Raw genomic sequence first — 25,470 nt, 5'->3', positions numbered from 1 at the left:
AGCAACTAGGCTGCCTCTGAGATAAATATGTAGCAAATCGCTTTCCTCTCCTCTGAATCTCTTTCCTTTTGGCTACAATGGGTGTGACTTTCTTTCATATTATAGCTATTCTAAAATTCATGTTTGCAATATAGGAAATAAGTGAAATAATACCACAAAGCCAACAAAGCATAAATAATGAAGAATATCTCATACTCTAGCCCAGGTTACTAAAGTTTTGCAATGGAAATTTCAGGCAAATCCAGTTAGAAACTGTTTTGTTCGGGGCACCTGGGTGGCTATTCACTTAAGTGTCCAACTCTTGATTTCAGCTCAGGTCATGAACTCACAGTTCCTGAGGTCGAGCCCCACTTTGAGCCCCACATCCTAACAAGCCCCTTGAAGAGCCCCACATCCTAACAAGCCCCTTGAAGAGCCCCATGTCAGGCTCTGCACTGAAAGCATGGAGTCTTTTTGGGATTCTCTCTCTTCCTCTCTGTCTGCCCCTCACCCTTCTCTCTCTCTCTCTCTCTCTCAAAATAAATAAATAAATAAGCATTAAAAAAAGAAACTGCTCTGTTTGCTATTACTCCCTATACATACATTTTCCACAGTAACCTTTGAGGAAAAGGGTTGACTATGCCAAAGCAAATTTCAAACATTTTTGGGTGTCCCAGCAAAATCCATCACAATAGTATCTAAATTTCCCTAAAATCCATTATAATAATATGTTTCCCTAAAACTTGATCTCATTGACCACCGTAGGTCTGTATTTCTGTCGGCCAATTCTTCAAGAGGAACGGCCACCTTTTGACTGTGAGCCATCGATAAATAATGTCTGTAGCAATTGTTCCAGAACCTCAGTTTCCTCTGATCCACTTTTTTTTTTAATCAGAGTCCTTACTCATGAATCCTGGCTTTCGGTTCTATATCTCCTTTAACAGCTTAAGTGTGCACCTTAAATGCTGGCTTTGCAGCATAGCATTTCCTAAATAAATGTAACTTGAACTCACTCTTCTGGCTCTCTCCATTTTAGGTTACCATGAATACAGGAAGTTTTATGCTTTTTGGACCAAGCACATTTCAGCCTCAAACAGAAGAAAAACAGACATTAGTTACTTATCTAATTACTAAAACTAGAATTCCACTCTTGACTGATCCTTTCCATTATTCTGCTCACAGCATTTTTTTAAAATGAACTCCCAGTATTAAATACTGTTATTTTATTACCTCCTCTCTTTTCCCTACTTCTTAATCTTTTTAATGTTTCTTGGATCCTAGGTTCTCTTAAGCACTCTATGGCATCACTTGTTCTTACTATAGTTTCTACTTGACCAATTGCCAAGTCACTAATGACAAGATACAAAAATAACAGAAGAATAGTACACCACATAAGTGAGCTGAAGAGACTACAAAAGAAGCCACCAGAAGATGGAACAACAATTTTACACAGAAGAAGTAAAGATTCAAAGATGAATCTTATGATTAAGGATCATTTCAATTACTCTAAGAAATTGAGCTGAAGACAACTTCTATAATGTCTTATGAATAGTAGCTATAAACAGTGAAAAATCATCAGACAATGTACATATTTATAGACTATGAAAGAATAGTTCTTAATAACATTAATTGTGATGCGGTTAGCAAAATTATCAATAATATTAACAGCTTTAGAAAACTCCTTATAATGAATATATATCCCCAAATTTCTTAACATTTAAAATACTTCCAAAGACCTGACAATGATATATTCTATGTGACTTCACAGATATTAAATAAAATACCTCTACAATATGAATATTTAATTCCTGTTTATGCACATAGTCATTTGCCATAATACAATACATATCCATGTATGTATATTAGGTTTTGCATATGGATATATGACTATGTGTATATATATATATATCTGTACATGAGTGTGCAAGTATTTTATAAATATATATCCAAATTAGTTATATACAACATTCAGTGAAAGTCTCCTCTGCATAAAGCACATAAAAAAGCATGTGACATGCCTGAAACCAGTGAGTTTATATTCTATATAGAGGGCCAAAAGACACTTCATATGAACTTTATACTTTTATAGAGCATCTCATCTAGAGCAACTGAATATAGTCAGCACTGTGTGCTACTGAGGAAAAAGTTTTGAATAGGATATATTGGCCTTTTAAATCTATATTTTTATTCAATGGATAATTTCTGTGGGTTTTAAGGGCTTGAAGATATTCCTCTGCTATTTCTAAAACACATGTCCTCAATAACACTGAAATCAGACAAATGACAGTCTGCACCTTTTTTAGTCTTTTCTAATCATGTTAATAAAATGGAAATATTTATAGTGCAAGTTACTTAGAAACAGGTCTACATGTGAAGGGGTTTATTTATCACAAACAGTGCATTACACATTATTATAAGTTTGATCTAGTAATTATACTAGAATGTCAAGTCTTCATTTCTACCATTATTTAATGTCAAAAAAAAAAAAAAACTTCTAAAGATAAAAAAAAAAAAAAAGTTTGTGCTTTTTTGCACAAACTCTGGTGTCAGAAGACCTGGAGTTAAGTCTAGCAATGTCACTCAAATGTGTGGCTTTTGGTAAGTTAGTTAACCTGTAAAAGCCTTACTTTTCCTCTTTATAAAAATGACATGAAAACACCTATCTTACAGTGCTGTGGAGAATAAATTACAGAACACATGCAAAATATCTAGCAGAGCACCTGACAGCAGTAGGCAGTCAATAAATAAGTTTCTATTTCTGATGTGTCCTCAAAGCAAGACATAATTTATCATAAAACACTGAATGAATATTATACTACATATAGTATCATTAGTTTTCAATAAACTAAATATTTCTTTGTTTTCAACTGCTATGAAGATATTTTACATTACTATTAATAACTATTTGCAATAGGTGATATGAGAAAATAAATATGCAAGGCATAAAATTACAAAATGGTTGTGATAAGAATAATGTACCACAAAATTATATTTGTACTTTGTTATCATATGACTTTTCTTACATCAAGAAAACCTCAAGCAGAATATTAACAATATAATGAGAATATTTAAAAGGGAATGAAGGAACTTTTACTATCGATACATAAATTACAACTATAGTATATTAAATAAAAATATTTAAAGGTAAGTAATAAACTAACCATACTTACACGTTTCCAATGTGCAAGTTTTCCTGTTCTATTAGTTTCAGGCTGAAGAAAGAGATGCTTAAAGAGACTGTCTTCATATCCTTTAGGTATAAAAGTCCACTTTGTTTCACATTCACCAATAAATTTCTCCTGATGCTTTTTATGCAACAAGGGGCTGAATATAAGAGTGGGTTGAGGGGGGGGGGGGCGGGGAGGAAATTGTCATTTAGTTTTTTTGCCATTAAAAAAAAAAGAAAGAAAACTACTCATGAATTCACTTACATCTTTAGAAAACATGGTGCTAAATTTAATGTAATATTTGTTTTCATATTAATACTACATAAAAAACTACTTAGGCACTAAAGTTTACTCATCATCATTCATCAAGGGATGAATGGGTGCTGAGAAATCTCTGGTGATATGGATCCACAAACAGTTCTGTACTCATGTCTGGCTATGTATTTTATAATATAATGGCAAGGAGAACATGACAAAGTTATCTACAGAAATATAAGGTAACCATTATGAACTCTTTTTATTATTCTTCTCCAGTAAAGAAGTAACTATATCTCCATCTATAAAAATTACTCTAGAGCAGTACTGTCCAACATAATACAATGTACGCCATCAAATAATTTTAAGTTTTCTATTAGTCACAGTAAAAAATGTAAAAGAAAAAGAGGAGATTAATTTTAATTTTGTTTAAACCAATATGTCCAAAATATTATCTGATAAATGGCATCAACAAACTAATATAAAACTTAATTGTAAAATACTAAATATTTCCCCTGTAAGATCAAAAACAAGGGAAGAATGTCCTCTCTCACCCAACCTACTCATCATTGCAATGGAAGTCCTAGTCAGTCTAATAAGGCAATAAAAAGAAAACCATAGACCAATCTCAGCTTTGAATACAGATGCAAAAATTCTAAATATTAGTGAAAAGATCCAGCGATATAAGGAAAGAATAAGAACAATATGATCAACTATTACAAAGCTCATTATATAACCAAATTAATGGAAGAAACATGTCTGTGTATACAAGCAGATGCAGAAAAGGTATTAGATAAAATTTAACAGCCAATCTTTACTTTAAAATTTTTGTAAGAGAGGGTATCAAAGTACACTACTTCAATATCATGGAGACAATTTACCAAAAAATCAGTAACATTTATTCTATTTGATGAAATTTTAAAGTCATTTGAATTAAAATGATGGATGAAGTAGGAAGTTTACAGTTACCATTATTATTAATTAGCAGAGGTAAAACAAAACTAAAAGGAAAGCATTTTTTTCCATTTTTCAAATTTTTAAAGTGAGCTCCATCTATTCATTTCTTCATGCAAAATACTTTCATTGATGATCTACAAATTAGGGTAAAATATATTAAGAGAATAAAACGTATAATGGCTTAAATAATGTAAAAGTTAACTTTGCTCTAATGATGACTAGAGTAAGTTGGTGGTGCAGCTCTGCTCTGCTAAAGTCATTCAACCTTCCCTCACCACTATCAGAGACACTGTCGGCAACCCACATATCCAATATGTTACTCCAGCCCCTGGAAGTGAAAAACATGAAGACAAAGGGATACAACTATCATTTAAGAACTTCAAGCAGCACTTGTACGAATTACTTCTGCTCACTTACAAATGTAACAAGTCAAGAAAACACAGGATCCCTTCCCCAGCTGGTCCCAGTTGAGGCCTACAGTATCATTCCAAGAAATACCATAGCCTGGATCCATGTTTTAGAGAATCTATTCCAAGCAAGAATGTCTGGGAGATCTTGGACTTCCTTCCTCCTCTCAGAATTCACTTATAAGGCAGAAACTCTAACCCAGGTGCAATAGGTAGAGAATACTGGAACCCTGAGAGCCCTTGCCCTCAGCAAGTGATAAACAATTAAAAGGAGCGGGTACCTCCAAGAGAGTAGCAAGCTAAACTGTAAACCATCTTGAGATTTACCAGAGAGAACCAGGAGAGGGGACAGCTAAGAAAAGCCCTTCTGGGATCTGAACAAACTGTAAAACCTGGCCTCAAAGATTACTTTTATAAAGAACCCACTTTTAAAAGATCACACTATGGAACAATTTATTTTCCAGGGAATTTCTGAAAACAATAGAGTAGTCAGCTGGCAACTAATGAAAACTAGTAATAGTTGTGACATCAAAGGAGTTCAGAACGGCTTAACAGAGAAATCAGAAAAAGAGACGATCAAAGCAAGCCCTACTAAAATCACTGTCATGCCAATGGTGACTGCACCTGGCTAAAGGTTTGCCCTCTAAGGAGAAATATCAGAGGCTCCACAGTGCAAGGGAAATAAAATTTACTAAAATGGTTTACCCAAGTTATTAAACAAATAAATAAGGCCTGGGTGAGATGTTCAGTAACAAGGGTGGTTACAATGTACTATTTAAAATGTCCAGTTTTGGGGCGCCTGGGTGGCTCAGTCGGTTAAGCGTCCGACCTCAGCTTAGGTCATGATCTCACAGTCCGTGGGTTCGAGCCCTGCATCAGGCTTTGTGCTGGCAGCTCGGAGCCTGGAGCCTGCTTCTGATTCTGTGTCTCCCTCTCTCTCTCTCTGCCCCTTCCCTGCTCATGCTCTGTCTCTCTCTGTCTCAAAAATAAATAAACGTTATAAAAAAATTAAATAAATAAATAAATAAATAAATAAATAAATAAATAAAATAAAATGTCCAGTTTTGGGGGCACCTGGGTGGCTCAGTTAGTTAAGCATCTGACTTTGGCAAAGGTCATGATCTCACGGTTTTGTGGGTTTGAGCCCTGCATCAGGCTCTGTGCTGACACCTCAGAGCCTGGAGCCCACTTCGGATTCTGTGTTTCCCTTTCTCTCTGCCTCTCCCCTGCTCACACTCCATTTCTCTCTCTCTCTCTCTCTCTCTCTCTCTCTCTCTCAAAAATAAACATTAGAATTTTTTTTAAATGTCCAGTTTTCAACAAAAACTTATGAGACAGGCAAAGAAAAACAAAAGTGTAACCAAAGAGTAGGCCTTTGAAACTGCCTTTAAAAGGGTACAGATGACAAACATAACAGATAAACACTTCAAGGCAACTATTATAAATATGTTTAAAGGAAATAAGCCTCAAATAAGCAAAGAAATGTATAATGACAAGGCTTTTTCAAATAGAGATTAATAAATACACAGAAATTATAAAACAGAACCAAATGGAAATTCTGCAGTTGAAAAGTATAGTAACTGAAAGTTTTGCTAGAGTAGTTCAACAGACTTTAATTGGAAAAAGGAAAAAAATCAGAAAACTTGAAGAGATAAAGATTATGCTGATAAACAGAAAATAATGAAGACAGATGAACAGACCCACAAAGAAATGTGGAGTACAATTAAGTCCATCAACATATGAATAATGGGAGATAGAAGAGGAAAATGAGAAAAAACACAGGAAAAAAATATTAGAAGTGTTAAAACATTCTGAAATCTGATGTAAAACATTAATCTATACATCCAAGAGCTAAAAAAAAAAAAAAAAAAGCCTAAAAGTACAATAAACACATTATAAACACATCCAGACACATCATAGTAAAATAGTAGAAATGCAAAAACAAAGGAAAAAAAAAAAAAACACAAAGGGAAAATCCTGAAAACAGCAGAAGAAAAAGGACTAGTCATGCACAAGGGAACCTGAATAAGATTAACTGCTGACTTCTCAGCAGAAACAATTGAGGTCAACAAGCACTACTATGACACAGTCAAAGTAATAAAGAGAGGAGGAAAAAATCTTTCAAACAAGAATTTTATATACATATAAATGTATTCATACATATGTAAATATAAGTGACAGATGTCATTCTTGACTTTGTTCTCCCACGCAAGAACGACTAACAACTATTCATGGACAAAACACCATTGAGAGAATCCTAGAACAAAAGGGAAAGCTGAATCACATCTCCCAATATACCACAAAGACCAAGACAGAATGCATTAGAAAGGTAAAAGGAGTGGCTATATGTGAACAGCAATCCTTTTCCTTTAGACCAGTGCAGCACCACACTGTGAGGTCTCTTCTGAGCCTACAGTTCTTTCAGTGGGTAAGAGAGCCCAGGGGTAACATCCAGCCCCTGTAATGTTTGTGGGTCACTTTGTGGAAGCCCCTACTCTGGTCTTACCCTATGGGGATTACAGGGGAGTCTGTGGTGCTCAACTACTGGGAATCTGAGTGTGACAAAGCAGGGTGGGACCAGCACTGGAATCCTGGCAGACTGAATTCCTACCTGCAGAGCCCAAATGGTAGTCCCAAACAATGTTTTTGCTCATTTGCAGAATCAAGTCAGTGGCACAACATGATCAAGGACCTGGCAGGGTACAGGTTTGCCGCATTTAGGCAGTCAGTCAGACAAGGAGGTTTGCTGGCCCTGGAGGCTGGTATGCTCATGCCAAAGAGCTAAGTCATAGCCCCACCACTTTAGAGCATGGTTCCTGGCATCATCTGGCAGTAAGGGAACACTAGCAATGCTCAAGCTGAGAGGTATATGAGCAGAGCTGATCACCCCCAGAGTAAATGTAGCACCCAGTATAGATAGTTCCCCTGCTTTGCCCAATTAAGGGAGTTAATTCATAGCTTCTCTACTGCTCACTGTAGTTCCTGGCCTCTCCCAATGGGAAAGCCTATTTAGAAAAATTGAGGAGTTGTCTAAGGTGGGTCCACGCACAGGAGAGCAGTCATAACCCACATGCTGCAAAGCATGATTCCTGCCCCCCCACCCCCCACCCCCGGACAGGAAGGGATGGTGAGAATACTCAGAAGCCTCTCTGTGACCTAGCAAAAACAAGGGGCAGGCAGGTAATGCTGACTGACCCCTGAGGAAAGTGAGTAGTCCCGTTCGGCCAGGGAACTTGCAGTGTGAGGCAGTTTGGGGCCACAAAGAGCCTTACTTCTTTGGAGCTGCTTCTCCCACTACACCTGGGCAAGGAAATTAATTTCTGGTACCACTCATTGCTGAATACAGGCTTCAGCTTGCCCAAGCACAGAATCTTACCAGAGCACACAAGAAGCTGTGTAGCCCACCCCATAGCTCTACTTATAGTGGCACATGAATAGAGAATAGAGCTCATGACTTTCCTTGTCTGCAGAGCAAAACTGGAAGCCTCACCTGACTAGGATATTCACTCACACTCTTGCCTGATTCAGATCCCCAAATAACGAGATGGGCAGGCCCTGACTCCTATTCTACTGTCCTGCTAGGGCAGAGAAACTAATTCAAACTACTGCAGAGTATACTACCAAATCCCAACCAACTAGTAAATCTAACCAGAGCCTGATCCAGGCAACCACAGAGCCTACACTACAATCTCACTTGGGCAGGAAACCAACCCAGCAGTTCTGTCTAGCTCATCTAAGCCAGTGGTACACCCTCAGAGCTAGAATAGTTGGCTCCCCCAATATAGACCCTAAGAGCAGTCACCACACCCAGTCCAGCTGTCTAGGGACAGTCCAACGACATTATCAGCAGTCATATCCAGACACCCAGTCTGAGCTGTCTAGGGAAGTTTCTCTGTCAAAGTGAATCTATAAAGTCTGGAAAAGGAGACTGTTTAACCAAATGTCCAGATACCAACGTAAGGAATGAAAGATGACAAAAATCAAGTAAATATAACACCACCACAGAAACTAGCAAAGCTCCAATAACTGGCCCTAAAGAAATTGGGATCTAAGACCTGTCAGACAAACCATTCTGAGTTATCCTCTTGAACAGCTCTTAAATGGTATACATGCAGACTCACTCACCCCAGGGCACAATGCAGAAGTGGTCCTTTGGAAACCGCCCAGACTTCTGGTGGAAGAGACGCATTTCCTAATTCTAAAACACTGGGTCTGAGGGGCAGGGACCTATTGGATTACTCTCCAGTATCAGAGGCTAGTGGATGACCTCTTCCTGCACGCCCCCTCCCTTGCTAAAGCTGAAAGATGCCATCTTTCCCCAACCCCCTTTCCTTTGATGTCACCCTTAATGCTTCTTTCCTTTCCTTTTTCTTCTTTTCTATTTCTTTCCTTTTTTTGGTGGATGCCATCTTTGTACTTTCTTTCTACTGCATTCCAGAACACCAGTATATCCCAGAGGGCAGCTTCTACACATATCTGGTGCTCCAGTTTTTATATCTAGTGACATGGTTTTTATAGCTGCCACCTAATGGATGTCCCTTGATCACCTGGCTATGGAGATAAAGGTGGACCTGAGTTCTTGGGTCCCATGAGACTATAACAGTTGAAGAGAAAGTTCTTGGCAGACTACAAATCCCAGGGCATTGAACAGATAGCACACTGAAACACACTGCCCATCTTTCTAAACAAGAGGCTATTTCCCTTTCCAGGAGATTTGGCCTGAGGGGCAGGTTTCTGGTTTAGCACAATTATAGGAATGTCTTTAGAAGTCCTGAGAGAATTAAGGGCAGTGGATATAATCTTTGCACTCTCCCTCTGCTTTAGTTCAGTTAGCTTTAGTTTAGTTCGTTTAGTTGGGTTAGTTTAGTTAGTTTAGTTAGTATCTTCCAGAAAGGAGCATATACCCTTTTCTGGTGCCCTAATTTTTGCAGTTGCTTTAAGGGGGCATCTCTATACTGACTGGTTCTCATAACCTGTAGGGCTTATACTCATGGGTCCTACAGGAATGTAACAAATGGAGTAAAAGCTCTTAAACAGTACCACACCCAGATCACAGCACAAAGCAACAGATACAGTTCAATCTTTCTGTTAAAGAGACCTATTAGCTTCAGGCTATATAGATTCAGCCTGAAGGGCAGTCTTCTAATTAAAGACAATTTAAGGATTGACTGTAAACATTTCCTGAGACCTGGAGGATGGATACCAACTTCATGCCCACTCCCTCCACCATGCTCTACCAGAGCACTAGTATCTCTCAAAGTAAGCTCTCATACAAGTCTCTTATCCCTTGATGCCTTGGTTTCTATGGCTGCTGCCCAGGGGACACCCTTTGATCACCAGGATCTGGTGGCTGGGGGTTGGGAGACGAGCTTGTATTCCTGGGTCTCAAAGACTATAACAATCAGAGAGACAATTCTTGGCAGATTAGAATCCACAGAACACTACACAGATAACAGACAGAAACACATCCCCAGACTTTTTGTAAAGGGACTTACTTGCTAGTCATGGAGTTTCAGACATAAGGGCAGATTGTAGGCTTGGCACACATCTAAAGGCCATGGAAGCTCTCTCAGGGAATACAGGTTAGGTATGCCATCTTTGCCTTCTCCCTCTGACTCACTACAACTTACATGTATCTCACAGAAGGGAACTTGTATATTCATCTAGAGTCAATATTGTTGCCAGTGCTACCAGGGAATATGTCCAGATCACCAGGCTCAAGGGCTTAGCAGAACTTATGATTGCAGTACATAGTATAGTATATATTTGTGTTCTTTAAAAGCTACTGTCTGAGTGGCACCTGGGTAGCTCAGGTCATAATCTCACAGTTTATGAGTTCGAACCCTACATCTGGCTCTGCACTAGCAGCATGGAGCAAGCCTGCTTGGAATTCTTTCTTTCTCTCCCTCTCTCTCTGTCCCTCCCCTACTCATTCTCTCTCTCTCTCTCTCTCTCTCTCTCTCTCTCTCTCTCTCTCTCTCTTTCAAAATAAATAAATAAACACTAAAAAAAAAAAAAATTAAAAGCTGTTGCCTGAGGGTCTGACTTCCAATCAGCCTGAACCTAGGTGTTGAATGAAATTCTCCCCTTTTGGACACTGACTGGTCTTGGCACACACTCAACTACTGGAAACTACATAAAATAGGCTCTTTGAACAATCACAAAGGTGTGAAAGACAACCAAGAGCTAGGGCAGGGTTGAAAAATAAGGTTCATATCTCACACAAGACCAATCCTCCAAGACAAGAAGAGGTAGCTATTTCATCTAATATGTAGAAACCAATACAGGGAGTCAAGCAAAATATAGAAACAGGAATATGTTCCAAATGAAAGAATAAGATGAAACATTGGGGTGTAGGAGAGGAAACATTAATAAAATGGAGACAAATAATTTACCTGACAAAGTTCAGAGAATTGGTCACAAAGAGGCTAATCAAACTCAGGAGAAAAAATGGATTAACATGGTGAGAACTTCAACAAATAGAAAATATAAGAAAGTTCCAATCAGAAGAATTCAGTAACTACACCGAAAATATACTAGAGGGATTCAATAACTGACCAGATGAAGCAGAAGAAAGGATCAGTGAATTCAAACACAGGGCAGAGGAACTCATCTAATCAGAGCAGCAAAAAGAAAAGAATGAAAAAAAAGTAAGTACAGATTCAAGAATTTATGGGACAATGTCAAGCAGACAAACATTTACATTATAGAAGTCTCATAAGAATGAAGAAAGAAAGGGGCAGTAATGATATTTGAAGAAGTAATGGTTGAAACTTCCCTAATCTGGAAAAGGAAATATCCAGGTCCAAGAGACACAGAGAATTCCAACTAAGATGAAATCAAAGAGACCCACACCAAGACACATTATAATAAAAATGTGAAGGCTAAAAACCTTGAAGAATTTGAAGAAGCAGGTTTTTAAAAGCAGCAAGAGTGAAACAACCTGGTATGTTCAAGAAAGCCCCCATAACATTATCAGCAGATCTTTCAGCAGAAACGTTGCAGGCCAGAGGGAGTGGTATGATGTACTCAAAGTGCTAAAAGTAGAAAATTCTCAGTCAGAATACTCTAACCAGAATACATCATTCAGAACTGAAAGAGAAATAGATAATTTCCCAGAGAAGCAAAAGCTAAAGGCGTCCATCACGACTAAACTTGCCTTACAAAAAATGTCAAAGGTATTTGCAGGCCAGAGGGAGTGGTATGATATACTCAAAGTACCAAAAGTAGAAAATTCTCAGTCAGAATACTCTAACCTGAATACATCATTCAGAACTGAAAGAGAAATAAATAATTTTCCAGAGAAGCAAAAGCTAAAGGAGTCCATCACCACTAAACTTGACTTGCAAAAAATATCAAAGGTATTATTTTATGCTGAAAAGAAAGGACATTCATTAGCGACAACAAAAAACAATAAAAACATGAAAGTACAGCTCTTACTGGTAAAGGTAAATGTATAGTAATGGCAGTAGATTAACCACTTATATAGCTAATATGAAGGTTAAAAGATAAAAGAAGTAAAAGTAATAGTAACTACATGAGTTAGTTAAGGAATGCATAAGATAAAAATGTAAAACGTGATAACAAAAACAGTGTGTAGGGGGAGAAGGGTAAAAATGTAGAAACTTAAAATTCTTTGAAACTTAAGTAATCAACTAACAAATAAGTTATTTTAAGTTGTTATATTTAAGCCTCCTGGTAGCCACCAAGCAAAACCTATAAGGGATAAACAAAAGATAATGACAAAGAAACCTAAGCATATCACAAGAGAAAGTCAACACACCACAAAGGAACAGAGCAAGAAAAGAAAAATTAACAGAACTACAAATCAAAACAAAACAGAAAAACCCACAAAAACAATTAACAAAACGTCAGTAAGTACTTTAAAGAGAGCACTTGTTGGGATGAGCACTGGGTATGTTATATGTAAGTGATAAATCACTAAATTCTACTCCTGAAATCATTATTACACTATATGTTAACTAACTTGGATTTAAGTAAAATTTTTAAAAATTAAAAATAAATGAATAAAAGCAAAGTTTTATTCCAAAAACATATTAATTAATTAATTAATTAATTAACTAACTTATTTATTTATTTAAATGTAAATGCACTGAATTCTCCAAAAGACATAGAATAGTAGAATGGATTTTTTTTTTAAAGACAAATCTATATACTGACTATAAGAAACTTAATTCAGATGATACAAGATTGAAGGTGAGGGGATAAAAAAGGTATCCTATGAATACCAAGATATTCAAATGCAAACAAAGAGAAAGCTGGGGAAACTGTATTTATATCAGACAAAATAGACTTTAAAACCTACTGTAGTGAGACACAAAGAAAGGCATTCCATAATGATAAAGAAGTCAATCCAAGAAGAAGATATATCATTTGTAAATATTTATGTACTCAACATAAAAGACCTAAATAAATAAAACACATGTTAACAGACCTAAAGGGAGAAAGAGCGAAACAATAATAGTAAAGAGCTTCCATACCTCCAGTACACCAATAAATAAATCATCCAGACAGAAAATCAATAAGAAAACATCAACCTTAAATAAAATGTTAGGCCAGATGAACTTAACAGATGTATATAGAACATTCCATTCAAAAGAAATAAATGCACATTTTTCTCAAATGCACATAGAACATTCTCCAAAATGAATCATATTATTAGGCCACATAAGAAGTCATAACAAATTTAGAAGACTGAAATCATATCAAGTATCTTTTCCAATGACAATGGTATAAAATTAGAAATAAATTACAAGAAGGAAACTGGAAAATTCACAAATATATGGACACTAAACAACATGTTACTGAACAAACAATGGGTCAATGAAGAAATAAAAAATAAAGTTAAAAATATATAGAGTCAAAATAAAATGGATATACAATATACCAAGACTATGGGATACAGCAAAGGCAGTTCTAAGAGAAAAGTTCTTAACAATAAATGCTTACCCCAGAAAACAAAAAATAAAAATCTCAAATAAACTAAGCATGCACTTCAAATAACTAGAAAAATAAGTACAAATGAACCCCAAATAGTAAAAGGAAGAAAATAACAAAGATCAGAGCAGAAATAAATGAAACACAGACTAAAAAGACAATAGAAAGGATCAGTGAAACCAAGAGCTGTTTCTTTGAAAACACAAACAAAACTGACAAAACTTTAGGTAGACTCATCAAGAAAAAAAGAGAGAGTACTCAGATAAAATCAGAAATGAAAGAGGTGTTATGAATGATACCACAGAAATACTAAACATCGTAACAGACTACTACATTTAAAGACTAACAAATAGGTAAGCCAAGAATAAATGGATACATTCAAAGCAACATACATCCTTCCATGATTGAATCTTGAAGAAACAGAACATTTGAACATACCAATCACTAGTAGGCAGAATTTGATTTAGTAATTTTAAAACTCCATACACACAGAAGTTCAAGGCAAGATGGCTTCACTGGAAACTTATACCAAACATTCAAAGTAGAATTAATACGAACCCATCTCAAACTCTTCCAAAAAAGAAAGAAAGAAGAAACACTTCCAAATTCTACCAAACTCTATAAAGCCAGCATTATCCTGATACCAAAACCAGATAAGGACATCACAAGAAAAAAAAAATTACAGGCCAATATCCCTGAGGAACATATATGCAAAATCCTCAACAAATTATTAGCAAACTGAATTCAACAACACATTAACAAGATTGGACACCATGATCAAGTGGGATTTATTCCAGGATTGTAAGTATGGCTCAACATCTGCAAATCAATCCAAATGATACACAACATTAATAAAACAAAGGCCAAAAGTCATATGATCATCTGAATAGATGCAGAAAAAAAATTTCACAAAATTCAAAATCCATTTATGATAAAAATTCTCAACAGAGTGGGTACAGAGGAAATGTACCTCAACATAATAAGGGTCATATATGACGAGCCTACAGCTAACATCATACTTGATGTTGAAAAGCTGAAAGCTTTTCCTCTAAGGTCAAGAACATGACAAGGATACCCATTTTTGTCACCTTTATTCAACATAATAGTGGAAGTCCTACCTAGAGATATTTGGCAAGAAAAAGACACAAAAAGCATTCAAATTAGAAAGGAAAAAAAGAAAACTGTCACTGTTTGCATACAACATTATATTATATATAGGAAACCCTAAATACTTCATCAAAAAAACTGTTAGAATAAATGAATTCAGTAAAGCTGAAGGATACAAGACCCATATACAAAAATCTGTGTTTCTGTACAATAATAACAAACTATCAGAAAGATAAATTAAGGACACCATCCCATTTACAATCACATCAAAAAGAGTAAAATATGAGGCATAAGCTTAAACAAAAAGGGGAAAAACCTGCACGTTAAAACTATAAGATATTAATGAAAGAAACTATAAAAGACTCAAAGAAATGAAAAGATATTCTTTGTTCAAGGACTGGAAGAATTAATATTGTTAAAATGTCCATACTACCCAAAGCAATCTACATATTCAGTGCAACCCCTATCAAAATATCAATGGCGGAACTAGAACAAACAATTGCAAAATTTGGGCGAAACTATAAAAGATCCTAAATAGCCAAAGAAATCTTGACAGAGAAGAAGAAAGCTGGAGGCATCAGGCATGCTGATTTCAAACTGCATTATAAAGCTGTAGTAATCAAGAATATGGTATTGGCATTAAGTATACACATAGGTTGATGGAAAAGAATAGCCCAGAAATAATGTTGGTATATATGGTCAGTTATTTTACAAAAAGGGAACCAAGAATATATGATGGTGAAAGGACAGTCTCTTTAATAAATGCTGAAAAAACTGAACAGCAACATGGAAAATAATGAAATTGGAGCACTATTTTACACAAAACACAAAAATTAAATCAAAATGGATTAAATACTAGAATATAAGTACTGAAACCATAAAATTCCTGGAAGAAAACCTAAGTGGCAAGCTCCTTGAAATGGTTCTTGGTTTATAATATTTTAATGATAGTATCAAATTTATTTACAACCCTAGTTTAAAACTTAAAAAGGAATGTAGTAAAAGTAATCATAACTTTTACTAATGTGTTATTAGTTGTTCAATATAAAAATATATAAATTGTAACATAAATAATCTAAATGTGAGGAGAAGTAAAAGTATAAAACTTAGGAGTTCTATGGAAGTTAAGTTGCTATGTGTTTAAACAAGGTGTTATAGTTTTAAGATATGTTATGTAAGCCTCATGGTAACTATGAGGAAAATACCTGTAGTAACTACAGTAGAGAACATGATAAAGAAATCAGATCATACTGATGCCAAAAGACATCGAACTTCAGAAAAAGACAGCAGGTAGGAAAAAAGGAATAATGGATCTACAAAACAACTATAAAACAAAATGGCAGTGGTAAGCCCTTGGCAGTAGTAAGTCCTTATCAATAATTAGTTTAACATAACTGGCTTAAATCCTGCATTCAAAAGATATAGAATAGACACAAAAAGCACAAGATCCAACAATATGCTGCCTATAAGAGACGCACTTTAGCCTGAGAGTAAAGGGATGGAAAAGGTACTCCAAGCAAATAACAACAATAAAAAGTGGCTATACCTATATCAAACTAAACAGTCTTTAAACTAAAAATGTTATGAAGAGACAAAGAAGGTCATTATATCATGATAAAGGAATCAATAAATTAAAAAATATATATCAATTGTAAATACTTCCCAAAATTAGAGCCTTAATACATAAAACAAAACTTCGCAGAGTTAAAAGGAGAAATAAACAATACAATAAGAGTTGGGGCCTTAAAACCCCACTCTCAACAATAGATAGATCAATTCAGATGGAGAATCAGTAAGGAAACAGTGGATTTGAACAATATTAGAGACCAAATGGACTTAACAGACAAATACAGAATTTTCTATTTGACAACAGTAGAATATATATTCTCCTCTTGTGCACCTAAAATATTTTCTAGGACAGACCATATGTTAGGCCACAAAACAAGTCTTAGCAAATTCAATAAGATTGAAATCATACCAAGTAACTACTTTCACTACAATGGTATGATTCACAAAAGCACAATTGGAAAATAATAAATACATTAGAAAGTAAACAACATTCTATGAACAACCAATGGTTCAAAGAAAGTTAAAGGAAAATTTTTAAAAAGTATCTTAAGAGAAATCATAATGGAAACACAACCTATCAAAACTTATGGGATGCAGCAAAAACAGTTCTAAGAGAAGTTCATAGCAATAAATGCCTATCTTAAGAAGCAAGAATGGTCTCTAATAAACTAACTCTACATCTTTTTTTTTTTAAGTTTTCTAATGTTTATTTATTTTGAGAGAGAGGAGGAGAGAGAGGGAGGGAGAAGGGGAAAGAGAGAGAGAGCGAGCATGAGCAGAGGAGGAGCAGAGAAAGAGGAAGAGAGAGAATCCCAGCAGAGAGAATCTGCACTAACAGTGTGGGGCTGGATCCCACAAACCTTGAAATCATGACCTTAGCTGAAATCAAGAGTTGGACTGAGCCACCCAGGCACCCATACCTAACTCTACATTTTCAGGAGCTATAAAAAGAAGAGCAAACTGAGCCATGGGTAAAAATGATAAAGATTAGAGCAGAAATAAATGAAATAGAGAACAGGAAAACAATAGAAAAGATAACCAACTAAGAGTTGGTTCTTTGAAAAGATAAATGAAATTGACAAACCTTTAGCTACAAAAAAAAAAAAAAAAAAAAAAAAAAAAAACAAGGAAAAAAAGAGAGAGGACCCAAATCAACAAAATTATAAATGTAAAAAGGGACATTACAACTGATACCACAGAAATACCAAAAGGACCATAAAAGACTACTATGAACAACTATTTGCCAACTAAGTGGACAACCTGGAAGTAATGGAGAAATTCTTAAAAACATACAAACTACCAAGAATGAATCAGAAAAACACAGAAAGTCTGAATATACACATTACTAATCACAAGATATAATCAATAATCAAAAATCTTCCAAAGAAGAAAACACCACAACCAGATATCTTCCCTGGTGAATTTTATCAAAACTTTCTTTAAAATACTTTTTAGGTCTTTGTTTTATTTTGAGAGAGACAGAGCGCAAGCAGGGGGAGGGGCAGAGAGAGAGGGAGACACATAATCTGAAACAGGCTCCAGGCTCTGAGCTGTCAGCACAGAGTCCGACATAGGGCTCGAACTCACAGACTGTGAGATCATGACCTGAGCTGAAGTTGGACGCTTGACCGACTGAGCTACCCAGGTATCCCAAATTTTATCAAATATTTAAAGAAGAATCAACACAAATTCTTCTAAAACCAGATAGTAACTTGAATCCATAGGAAAAAAATGAAGAGAACTAGAAATGCGATAAATTGGACTGTTAATATAACAAATACAATGAATATATATTTGTTCCTTTTTCACTTAGCTCCTTTAAAGTACAAAACATTTTATAAAGTGATTATATAATAATGTACTGTTGTGTTTGTAACATACATAGATGTTATATGTATAACAGTAATAACACAAAAAGAAGGAAAGGAAATACACATAGATAGAAATAGCATTTTCTATATCACTAGACAATCTCATATATAACTAAAGCAAATAAGTTAATGTATATATTTTAAGCCCTAGGGGAGGGGTGAAAGAATAACTAAATATATACAATTAAAACATCATTAAAGGAATGGGGAAGAAGCAATAACTAAATGTATACAATTAAAACATCATTAAAGGAATGTAAATGTTACATTATAAACTATTTACTTAATGAAACAAAAGTAGTAATGGAGGGAGAGAGGGACAAAAAGATATGAAACCTATCTGTGAACATTGTGAGTGTTTAGGTTTTTTAAAAATTATCTTGTGTTCTGATATTTTATTTTATTTTGTTCTTGATATTTTACATTATTAAATATACATGACTTTTATAGATAATTTTAATTGTTAATACATTTCCTTTTTTAAAAGATACTTTCTTATTGAATGATTTGTTTTTTCTTGTGATAGCATGAATTTGTTTATTTTATTTTATTTTTTATAGCAGATAAACTAGATTTTTAATTTTTTTTTAGTTTAGTAACATTTTATTTATTTATTTATTTATTTATTTATTTATTTACTTACTTACTTACTTACTTATTATTTTAATATGAAATTCAATGCAAACCCAATCAAAATTGCACCAGCATTCTTCTCGAAACTAGAACAAGCAATCCTAAAATTTGTATGGAATCACAAAAGACCACGAATAGCCAAAGTAATTTTGAAGAAGACTAAAGCAGGAGGCATCACAATCCCAGACTTTAGCCTCTACTACAAAGCTGTAATCATCAAGACAGCATGGTATTGGCACAAAAACAGACACATAGACGAATGGAATAGAATAGAAATCCCAGAACTAGACCCACAAACGTATGGCCAACTAATCTTTGACAAAGCAGGAAAGAATATCCAATGGAAAAAAGACAGTCTCTTTAACAAATGGTGCTGGGAGAACTGGACAGCAACATACAGAAGAATGAAACTAGACCACTTTCTCACACCATTCACAAAAATAAACTCAAAATGGATAAAAGACCTGAATGTGAGACAGGAAACCATCAAAACCCTAGAGAAGAAAGCAGGGAAAAACCTCTCTGACTTCAGCCATAGCAATTTCTTACTTGACACATCCCCAAAGGCAAGGGAATGATTTGTTTTTATAATAATTGATAGGAGGTACATCCGCAGACTAAGAAGAGGTGCAAATTATTTCCACAACCTGTTGATATTAAAACTTAATTTCCTAAGTCAGTCAAAGATAAATATCATATGATTTCACTCATATGTGGAATTTAAGAAACAAAATGGATGACTATAAGGTAAGGGAAGCAAAAATAAGATAAAAACAGAGAGGGAGACAAACATAGTAGACTCTTAAATACGGAGAACAAACTGAGGATTGCTGGAGGGATGTTGGATGGGCAGATGGGCTAAATACGTGATGGGCATTAAGGAGGGCACTTGTTGGGATGAGCACTAGGTGTTATATGTAAGAGATGAATTACTAAATTCTATTCCTAAAATCATTATTACACTATATTTTAACTAACTTGGATTAAAAAAAATCTTTTATTAAAAAAAAAGAACTTAATTTCCTTCCATCAGTTATTTGTCCATTTACTTCTTCATTTACAACTCAAGCATTTATTCTTCAAAGCACACTTCCAGACTCTGGGGATATGTTCAAAAATTCCAAAGTTCCTGTTCTTTTTTTTTTTTTTTTTTAAGTTTATTTATTTTTAGATGGGGATGGGGCAGAGAAAGGGAGAGAGAATCCCAAGCAGGCTCTATGCTGTCAGTGCAGAGCCTGAGGTGGGGCTCAATCTGATCCATGAGATCACCACCTAAGCCGAAACCAAGAGTCAGACACTTAACCAACTGAGCCACTCAGGTATCTCCCCAAAGTTCCTGGTCTTAATGGAACTTACACTAGAGCAACTTCTTGTTGGGAGATTCTTTTTCACTCATTAACATGGATTATAAGAAAAAAAATCAACTAAAAATAAATTTTAAAGAGATCACTTATTTCATCTCAAAAACATTTGATTAATACTTTCATTCCATTTTATTTTTACCTAAGAACCTGTAAATAATATTGTAATTAGTAACTGGCTTCTTATTGAACTACTGGCCAAATATCTGAATTATCTAGTTTTCTTAAAAATTAAAACTCTCCTTAGAAAATAGCAAAATAGCTCATGAGTTTTAAAAAATGGGGTGGTTGTAAAAATTAGGTTGTTTCTAATAAATGAATTCATTAATTCATTAAGATTCCTGTTGGACAGTGTGAGACAGTATAGATCTCAAGGAGTCAAAGGATCATGGGAAAGGGTAGTCCTGAATGCTCCATGCAAGAATTCACACTGACTTAATTTTTTAAGAATAATGCTAAAATGTGAAAATAAAAAGGTTAGAGCAAACACTAGAGTTTAACTTCAGGGTCATAAACCCAGTGAAACTGTAAGCAAATTTTATTTGATTATGCATGTAAAAATCATACTGCGAATAGTGCCCACAGCTTTTATTGAATTCTCAAAGGAATCTGTGACCCCCTCCTCCCAAAATTAAAACTTAGGACAAACACTGAAAGAAAGATGAGTAGAGAAATAAAACAGTATAAAAGAGGAATAAAAATAAATAATAAAAAGAACAAGAAAAGACAAGTCTCAAATATTTAAAAGGCATGAATCAGCAAGATAACAGAGGAAGAAGTCCTGGGTCCTCCCTTACCCCCACAAAACTACCAACTTAGTAACAATTCACACACAAATTTCTATTGTGAGAAATCTACAAACTAAGTGAAAGCCTCCTACATCCTGGGCAAACACAAAACAAGACTATTCATTCAAGCCAGAAAGGAGATTCAGAACATCCTCTCTCCAGAATCTTTACTCGTGGCATAATATGTTCAGCAAGAGAAGCCGTAGCTCCCAGCTTCTCCCAGGGGAGGGAAATAGTTGGTTCACATATCCAGTGCTCCCAACTCTTCAGAGGGGACTCCCCAGAGGACTGGCTTCTGTTTTGCCTATCTCAGAGTCTAGCCACCTGAGGAAAATGGAGACAGTGGCTTTGGCTGGTAAATGCCCCAACTTCCTCTCCCTGGCTCAGCAGGGAGAAACCACAGTTGCCAACAATACCACTTTTCTCGGGGCTGCCCCAAAGGACTGGCTTCTGACTTGCCTATACTCAAGTGCTGACAAGACCTGGCATAACCTTTCTGTCTAGGGACTAGTGAGAACAGAGACAAAGATTTGGGCTGGCAGTCACCATATATCCCATTCCAGTTCTGCACAGAGCAAGTAAACAAAATCTCTAGCTCTCAGCTTCTCCTTGGGAAGAGTAATAGTTGGATATCTAGTGATCCAACTTTTCTGAGGATATCTGAGAACTGGCTTCAGTTGCACTTGTCCCAGTACACTAATGAGACCTGGTGTACTCTAGGAACCTGGGCGAATACGGAGAACCCAGAAAGCAGGCTGAATTATTATGAAGGTTGGGAGGCCACCAGAAACGCCGCCAGGCTGATTGGTGAGGGTATTCTCCTGTATGAGGTCTTGCTATAATAATTGGGAGATGTGCCTACTTTGTCAAAGGTGCAAAAAGCAACACAGAATCAAGGAAAATGAAGAATCAGGCAAGGATGTTTCAAACAAAGGAGTAAGAAACTCCAAAAACTGACCTTTATGAAAGAAGATATAAGTTACCTGATACAGAATTCAAGATAAATGTCATAAAGATGTTCACTGAGGACAAAAGAATAATACAGGAGCAGAATGAGAATTTCAACACAGAGATATGAGGAAAAAAAAAAAAAAAAACAGCACCAAACAGAAATCATGGAGCTAAAGAACACAAAAACTGAACTGAAAAATTTCACTAGAGTGGTTCAAATATAGACTACATCAAACAGAAGACAAGATCAGCAAACTCAAAGACAAGTCATTGAAAGTAATTCTGTAAGAGGAACAAAAACAAAAAGAATAAAAAAGAGTGAAGAAAGCTTCAGGGAGTTACAAAGTACCAACAAACAGACTAAAATATGCGTTATAGAGGTCCCAGGAGGAGAAAAGAGAGAAAGGAACAGAAAGTGTGTTCAAAGAAATAATGGCTGAAAACTTCCTAAATCTAGGAAAGAAAATGGACACCTAGAGCTAAGAAGCCCAATTAGAGTCAAAGAAGTAAAACTGTCCCTTTTTGCAGACAATATGATCTTATATATAAACCATCCTCAAGACTCTATTTAAAAAAAATGTTAGAACTAACACATTCAGTAAAGTTGCAGGATACAAAATCAACATGATTTTTCTATACACTAATGACAAAAATCACTTCTCGGCCTTTTGGCTAAGATCAGGTGTATACACTAATGACAAACTATCTAAAAATGAAATTAGGAACACAATCCCACTTACAACTGCAGCAAAAGGAGTAAAAACCAGAAATCAGCTTAACTGAGGAGATGAAATACCTCTATATCAAAACTTAAAATATTGATGAAAAACAAGTACCACATGATTTCATTCATATGTGGAATTTAAGAAACAAAACAAACAAGCAAAGGGAGAAAGAAGGAGAGAGGGGTAAGCCAAGAAACACTCTTAACTATACAGAACAACCTGATGGTTACCAGCAGGGAGGTGGATGGGGGATGGGTTAAATAGGTGATGGGTATTGAGGAGCACATTTGTGATAAGCACCCGGTGTTGTATAGAATTAGTGAATCACTATATTGTCCACCTGAAACTTATATTACACTGTACATTAACTAATTTAAGTAAAAACTTAAAAATAAAATCATAAATAAAAAACAAAACAAAACATGGATGAAAGAAATTAAAGAAGACACAAACGGAAAGCCAACTTATGTTTATGGGCTGGAAGATTAATATTAAAATGTCCATATTATCCAAAGTGATCTATAGATTCAATACATCCTTATCAATGTACCAATGGATTTTTCACAGAAATACAAAAAAAGAATTCATATGGAACCATAAAAGATCACAAATAGCCACATCAATCTTGAAAAATAATAATAAAACTGGAGGCATCACACTTTCTGATTTCAAAATATACTATAAAGCTATAGCAATAAAAATAGTATAGTAGTAGAATATGACTGAGAAAAACAACAATAGAACAGTATAGAGAGAGACTAGAAGCAAATTCACACATACACAGTCAATTGATCTTTAACAAGGATTTCAAGAACACACAATGGACAAAGAGGAGTTTCTTCAAAAAAATGGTGCTGGGAAAACTGAATATCCACATGTGAAAGAATGGAATTGGAACCTTAGGTCACACTATACATAAAAAGTCAACTCAAAATATTTTAAAGATTTCAGTGTGAGACCTGAAACTGTAAAATTCCTAGAACAAAACAGAGGGAAAGGTTTCATGACATTAGTCTTGGCAATGATTTCACAGACCAAAAGTACAGGCAACAAAAGCAAAAATAGACAAGTGAGACTATGTTAAATTAAAAGGATTCTACACAACAAAGGAAACAACCAAGTGAGTGAAAAGGCAACTTACTGAATGGGAGAAAACATTTGTGAAACATCTATCTGATAAGCAGTTAATTTCCAAAGTATATGCGGAATTCTTATAACTCAAGAGTAAAAAATAAAAAACAAAAAACAAAAAACAACAATAAAAACTAATAACCATATATTAAAAATGGGCTGAGGACTTGAAAAGAGAGTTCTCCAAAGAAGACACACAAATGGCCAATAGATGTATGAAAAATTTCTCAACATCTCTAAGGATCAGAGAAATGCAAATCAAAAGCACAATGAGATATCACCTCACATCTTTCAGGATTGCTATTATTATATAAAAAAAAAGACAACAAGTATTGGAAAGGATGTGGAGTAAATGAAACCCTACACATCACTGGTGAGGTAAAAAATAGTGCAGCCACTATGAAAACAGTATGGTAGTTTCTCAAAAAATGAAAAATAGATCTACCATATGATCCAGCAACTTCACTTTTGGGTATTTACCAAAAAGAAGTGAAATCAGGATCTCAAAAAGAACTTGAGATATGGAGTTTTACTCCCATATTCATTGTGGCACTGCTCAGAATAGCCAAGGTATGGAAACAAATGTCCACTGCCAGATGAATGGATTAAAACATGTGGTATATATGCACGACAGAATATCAATCAGCCTTTTAAAAAAGCAAATTCTGCAATATGCAACAACATGGATGAATCTTGAGGACATTACGTTAACTAAATATAAGCATCACAGAAAGACAAATACTGCATGATTTTGCTTATATGATTCATTCTGTCCTTTTATAACTCTGTAAAAGTGGGATCACATATTAAAGAATACTATAATGGCTTGAAATTTGGAGACTAGAAAGAAAGCTAATATAAGGGTCTTTTGTTTCTAAGATGAAGACATATATTCATTAGATCAAATGCTCCTCCCCACTGAACAAAGGGCTAGGTAGCAACTTTGGTGGGATTTTAGAAAAAAATTGAGATTTCTCTGTGGTACTGAATAACAACATAAATTGTTCAATTATTAATTCAAAATTCAACGCACAAGTATTATCAATAAAATTATAGAATGATTGTTTAAAAATTAACTTTTACCTATCAAAGTTTGCTATAAATTATGGGTTCAATAAAAAAATATTGGGAAGCATCAAAATTCAAAGGAATTGTCAATCACCGTAATTTTTCAACGAGAAAGAACATACATACTTTTAGAATGCTTTCAAAGTATCTACAATATGTCATTTGCAAATATCTTTTCCCATTCCGTTGGTTGCCTTTTAGTTTTGTTGATTGTTTCCTTTGCAGTGCAGAAGCTTTTTATCTTCATGAGGCCCCAATAGTTCATTTTTGCTTTTCATTCCCTTGCCTTTGGGGATGTGTCAAGTAAGAAATTGCTGCAGCTGAGGTCAGAGAGGTTTTTTCCAGCTTTCTCCTCTAGGGTTTTGATGGTTTCGGACAAAGGTCTAGTATCCACAATCTATAAAGAGCTCACACCCGAAAAACAAATAATACAGTGAAGAAATGGGCAGAAAACATGAATAGACACTTCTCTAAACAAGACATCCAGATGGCCAACAGCCACATGAAAAGATGCTCAATGTCGCTCCTCATCAGGGAAATACA

General features: G+C 35.2%; 1 protein-coding gene across 3 annotated transcripts in view; it reads right to left on the bottom strand.

Annotated features, from left to right (window-relative positions):
* LRRIQ3 (leucine rich repeats and IQ motif containing 3) overlaps window positions 1–25,470 on the bottom strand; it is a 220,676-nt gene that overhangs the window by 90,642 nt on the left and 104,564 nt on the right. For all 3 annotated transcript variants that reach the window (XM_053893954.1, XM_019448882.2, XM_053893956.1), the window contains exon 5: window positions 3,150–3,303. In XM_053893954.1, coding sequence (XP_053749929.1) covers window positions 3,150–3,303 — 154 coding nt within the window. The remainder of the gene's footprint in view (window positions 1–3,149; window positions 3,304–25,470) is intronic.

The sequence above is a fragment of the Panthera pardus genome, unplaced genomic scaffold, assembly GCF_024362965.1.
Source record: "Panthera pardus isolate Hobbes unplaced genomic scaffold, ASM2436296v1 HiC_scaffold_11, whole genome shotgun sequence".
Lineage (NCBI taxonomy): Eukaryota > Metazoa > Chordata > Mammalia > Carnivora > Felidae > Panthera > Panthera pardus.
Note: the sequence above shows the minus strand (reverse complement) of the source record. Positions and strands in the feature narration are given on the sequence as shown.